We start from the raw sequence: 6,000 nt of genomic DNA on the forward strand, positions 1-6,000 counted from the left end.
CAGCACCCCCACATCCAGTGCACTCCCCCTGCAGCACCCCCACATCCAGTGCACTCCCCCTGCAGCACCCCCACATCCAGTGCACTCCCCCTGCAGCACCCCCACATCCAGTGCACTCCCCCTGCAGCACCCCCACATCCAGTGCACTCCCCCTGCAGCACCCCCACATCCAGTGCACTCCCCCTGCAGCACCCCCACATCCAGTGCACTCCCCCTGCAGCACCCCCACATCCAGTGCACTCCCCCTGCAGCACCCCCACATCCAGTGCACTCCCCCTGCAGCACCCCCACATCCAGTGCATTACCCTGTTCCCTCACACCCCAATGCTGTACCTGACACCGCCACCCTGTACCACCTCTGCAGCCCCCACCATTCCCGGAGCCTTTGCATTATCCTGCACACCCCCCTGGCAGCAGCTGACATGCAGGCTGCCTGACACCAGAGCAGCAGGAGGCACATCTCCCGGTGCAGGCCGCACACAGGCTGCCGTGCTCACCTACCATTTTGCAGTGTTGTGGGCGCACAGAGAGGAGGAATGGCGTTGCTGGACTGGCTGCTCGGGGGGCTCCGTCTCCGGCCCCCCTGCTCTGCTGCTCCGGCCTCTTATTGTCCTACATGCTCTGCCGCTGCTCCGCATCCTCCGCCTGCGCCATGTTACATTCCCGGCTCTGCTGTGGGGGTGCTGCCCGGGGCTCACACGCCATTGGCCGACGGAGATCACGTGAGACGCAGCCCTGGACACCCCTCCTCTCCCCTATGCTTAAAGAGACAATGTGAGGGGGAGGGGCAGGACGAGAGCCAGGCGGACGGGGGCAGAATGGGGGTGACTGAGGGGGCAATAGTGACAGGAGGTGACACAGAGGGAGGGATAGTGACAGGAGGTGACACAGAGGGAGGGATAGTGACAGGAGGTGACACAGAGGGAGGGATAGTGACAGGAGGTGACACAGAGGGAGGGATAGTGACAGGAGGTGACACAGAGGGGGGGATAGTGACAGGAGGTGACACAGAGGGAGGGATAGTGACAGGAGGTGGCACAGAGGGAGGGATAGTGACAGGAGGTGACACAGAGGGGGGGATAGTGACAGGAGGTGACACAGAGGGGGGGATAGTGACAGGAGGTGGCACAGAGGGAGGGATAAAGACAGGAGGTGACAGAGGGGGCAATAGTGACAGGAGGTGACACAGAGGGAGGAATAGTGACAGGAGGTGACACAGAGGGAGGGATAGTGACAGGAGGTGACACAGAGGGAGGGATAGTGACAGGAGGTGACACAGAGGGAGGGATAGTGACAGGAGGTGACACAGAGGGGGGGATAGTGACAGGAGGTGACACAGAGGGAGGGATAGTGACAGGAGGTGGCACAGAGGGAGGGATAAAGACAGGAGGTGACAGAGGGGGCAATAGTGACAGGAGGTGACACAGAGGGAGGGATAGTGACAGGAGGTGACACAGAGGGAGGAATAGTGACAGGAGGTGACACAGAGGGAGGGATAGTGACAGGAGGTGACACAGAGAAAGGGATAGTGACAGGAGGTGACACAGAGGGAGGGATAGTGACAGGAGGCGACACTGAGGGAGGAATAGTGACAGGAGGCGACACAGAGGGAGGGATAGTGACAGGAGGTGACACAGAGGGAGGGATAGTGACAGGAGGTGACACAGAGGGAGGGATAGTGACAGGAGGTGACACAGAGGGAGGGATAGTGACAGGAGGTGACACAGAGGGAGGGATAGTGACAGGAGGAGACACAGAGTGGGGGGGATAGTGACAGGATGTGACACAGAGGGAGGGATAGTGACAGGAGGTGACACAGAGGGAGGGATAGTGACAGGAGGTGACACAGAGGGAGGGATAGTGACAGGAGGTGACACAGAGGGAGGGATAGTGACAGGAGGTGACACAGAGGGAGGGATAGTGACAGGAGGAGACACAGAGTGGGGGGGATAGTGACAGGAGGTGACACAGAGGGAGGGATAGTGACAGGAGGTGACACAGAGGGAGGGATAGTGACAGGAGGTGACACAGAGGGAGGGATAGTGACAGGAGGTGACACAGAGGTAGGGATAGTGACAGGAGGTGACACAGAGGGAGGGATAGTGACAGGAGGTGACACAGAGTGGGGGGGATAGTGACAGGAGGTGACACAGAGGGAGGGATAGTGACAGGAGGTGACACAGAGGGAGGGATAGTGACAGGAGGTGACACAGAGGGAGGGATAATGACAGGAGGTGACACAGAGGGGCAATAGTGACAGGAGGTGACACAGAGGGAGGAATAGTGACAGGAGGTGACACAGAGGGAGGGATAATGACAGGAGGTGACACAGAGGGAGGGATAGTGACAGGAGGTGACACAGAGGGAGGGATAGTGACAGGAGGTGACACAGAGGGAGGGATAGTGACAGGAGGTGACACAGAGGGAGGGATAGTGACAGGAGGTGACACTGAGGGAGGGATAGTGACAGGAGGTGACACAGAGGGAGGGATAATGATAGGAGGTGACACAGAGGGAGGGATAGTGACAGGAGGTGACACAGAGGGAGGGATAAAGACAGGAGGTGACACAGAGGGAGGGATAATGACAGGAGGTGACACAGAGGGAGGGATAGTGACAGGAGGTGACACAGAGGGAGGGATAATGACAGGAGGTGACACAGAGGGGCAATAGTGACAGGAGGTGACACAGAGGGAGGAATAGTGACAGGAGGTGACACAGAGGGAGGGATAATGACAGGAGGTGACACAGAGGGAGGGATAGTGACAGGAGGTGACACAGAGGGAGGGATAGTGACAGGAGGTGACACAGAGGGAGGGATAGTGACAGGAGGTGACACAGAGGGAGGGATAGTGACAGGAGGTGACACTGAGGGAGGGATAGTGACAGGAGGTGACACAGAGGGAGGGATAATGATAGGAGGTGACACAGAGGGAGGGATAGTGACAGGAGGTGACACAGAGGGAGGGATAAAGACAGGAGGTGACACAGAGGGAGGGATAATGACAGGAGGTGACACAGAGGGAGGGATAGTGACAGGAGGTGACACAGAGTGGGGGGGATAGTGACAGGAGGTGACACAGAGGGAGGGATGGTGACACAGAGGGGGGGAGTAGTGACAGGTGACACAGAGGGGGGGATAGTGACAGGAGGTGACACAGAGGGAGGGATAGTGACAGGAGGTGACACAGAGGGAGGGATAGTGACAGGAGGTGACACAGAGGGAGGGATAGTGACAGGAGGTGACACAGAGGGAGGGATAGTGACAGGAGGTGACACAGAGGGAGGGATAGTGACAGGAGGTGACACAGAGGGAGGGATAGTGACAGGAGGTGACACAGAGGGAGGGATAGTGACAGGAGGTGACACAGAGGGGGGGATAGTGACAGGAGGTGACACAGAGGGAGGGATAGTGACAGGAGGTGACACAGAGGGAGGGATAGTGACACAGAGGGAGGGATAGTGGCAGGAGGTGACACAGAGGGAGGGATAGTGACAGGAGGTGACACAGAGGGAGGGATAGTGACAGGAGGTGACACAGAGGGAGGGATAGTGACAGGAGGTGACACAGAGGGAGGGATAGTGACACAGAGGGAGGGATAGTGGCAGGAGGTGACACAGAGGGAGGGATAGTGACAGGAGGTGACACAGAGGGAGGGATAGTGACAGGAGGTGACACAGAGGGAGGAATAGTGACAGGAGGTGACACAGAGGGGCAATAGAGACAGGAGGTGACACAGAGGGAGGGATAGTGACAGGAGGTGACACTGAGGGAGGAATAGTGACAGGAGGTGACACAGAGGGGAGGATAGTGACAGGAGGTGACACAGAGGGAGGGATAGTGACAGGAGGTGACACAGAGGGAGGGATAGTGACACAGAGGGAGGGATAGTGGCAGGAGGTGACACAGAGGGAGGGATAGTGACAGGAGGTGACACAGAGGGAGGGATAGTGACAGGAGGTGACACAGAGGGAGGGATAGTGACAGGAGGTGACACAGAGGGAGGAATAGTGACAGGAGGTGACACAGAGGGGCAATAGAGACAGGAGGTGACACAGAGGGAGGGATAGTGACAGGAGGTGACACTGAGGGAGGAATAGTGACAGGAGGTGACACAGAGGGAGGAATAGTGACAGGAGGTGACACAGAGGGAGGAATAGTGACAGGAGGTGACACTGAGGGAGGAATAGTGACAGGAGGTGACACAGAGGGAGGGATAGTGACAGGAGGTGACACAGAGGGGGGGATAGTGACAGGAGGTGACACAGAGGGAGGGATAGTGACAGGAGGTGACACAGAGGGGGGGATAGTGACAGGAGGTGACACAGAGGGGCAATAGTGACAGGAGGTGGCACAGAGGGAGGGATAGTGACAGGAGGGGGCAATAGTGACACAGTGGGAGGAATAGTGACAGGGAGGGAAGGATAGTGACAGGAGGTGACACAGAGGGGCAATAGTGACAGGAGGTGACACAGAGGGAGGGATAGTGACAGGAGGTGACACAGGGAGGGATAGTGACAGGAGGTGACACAGAGGGGCAATAGTGACAGGAGGTGACACAGAGGGAGGGATAGTGACAGGAGGTGACACTGAGGGAGGGATAGTGACAGGAGGGGGCAATAGTGGCAGGAGGTGACACAGAGGGAGGGATAGTGACAGGAGGTGACACAGAGGGAGGGATAGTGACAGGAGGGGGCAATAGTGACAGGAGGTGACACAGAGGGAGGAATAGTGACAGCCTCAGGGAGGGAAGGATAGTGACAGGAGGTGACACAGAGGGGCAATAGAGACAGGAGGTGACACAGAGGGAGGGATAGTGACAGGAGGTGACACTGAGGGAGGAATAGTGACAGGAGGTGACACAGAGGGAGGAATAGTGACAGGAGGTGACACTGAGGGAGGAATAGTGACAGGAGGTGACACAGAGGGAGGGATAGTGACAGGAGGTGACACAGAGGGGCAATAGAGACAGGAGGTGACACAGAGGGGGGGGGGATAGTGACAGGAGGTGACACAGAGGGAGGGATAGTGACAGGAGGTGACACAGAGGGGGGGATAGTGACAGGAGGTGACACAGAGGGGCAATAGTGACAGGAGGTGGCACAGAGGGAGGGATAGTGACAGGAGGTGACACAGAGGGAGGGATAGTGACAGGAGGGGGCAATAGTGACACAGTGGGAGGAATAGTGACAGGGAGGGAAGGATAGTGACAGGAGGTGACACAGAGGGGCAATAGTGACAGGAGGTGACACAGAGGGAGGGATAGTGACAGGAGGTGACACAGGGAGGGATAGTGACAGGAGGTGACACAGAGGGGCAATAGTGACAGGAGGTGACACAGAGGGAGGGATAGTGACAGGAGGTGACACTGAGGGAGGGATAGTGACAGGAGGGGGCAATAGTGACAGGAGGTGACACAGAGGGAGGGATAGTGACAGGAGGTGACACAGAGGGAGGGATAGTGACAGGAGGGGGCAATAGTGACAGGAGGTGACACAGAGGGAGGAATAGTGACAGCCTCAGGGAGGGAAGGATAGTGACAGGAGGTGACACAGAGGGAGGAATAGTGACAGGAGGTGACACAGAGGGGGAAATAGTGACAGGAGGTGACACAGAGGGTCAATAGTGACAGGAGGTGACACAGAGGGGCAATAGTGACAGAAGGTGACACAGAGGCAGGAATAGTGACAGAAGGTGACAGAGGGAGGAATAGTGACAGGAGGTGACACAGAGGGAGGAATAGTGACAGGAGGTGACACTGAGGGAGGAATAGTGACAGGAGGTGACACAGAGGGAGGGATAGTGACAGGAGGTGACACAGAGGGGCAATAGAGACAGGAGGTGACACAGAGGGGGGGGGGATAGTGACAGGAGGTGACACAGAGGGAGGGATAGTGACAGGAGGTGACACAGAGGGGGGGATAGTGACAGGAGGTGACACAGAGGGGCAATAGTGACAGGAGGTGGCACAGAGGGAGGGATAGTGACAGGAGGTGACA

General features: G+C 57.5%; 1 protein-coding gene across 1 annotated transcript in view; it reads right to left on the reverse strand.

Moving 5' to 3' along the window:
• The window catches only part of ZBTB47 (zinc finger and BTB domain containing 47), a 55,525-nt gene extending 54,830 nt beyond the window's left edge, over window positions 1-695 (reverse strand). Inside the window, exon 1 of the mRNA XM_040431332.1 lies at window positions 502-695. Within this exon, the coding sequence (XP_040287266.1) occupies window positions 502-504 (3 nt within the window). The 5' untranslated portion in view covers window positions 505-695. The remainder of the gene's footprint in view (window positions 1-501) is intronic.
• Between the last annotated feature and the right edge of the window lie 5,305 nt (window positions 696-6,000).

Source organism: Bufo bufo, chromosome 5 (genome assembly GCF_905171765.1).
Source record: "Bufo bufo chromosome 5, aBufBuf1.1, whole genome shotgun sequence".
Classification (NCBI taxonomy): Eukaryota; Metazoa; Chordata; class Amphibia; order Anura; family Bufonidae; genus Bufo; species Bufo bufo.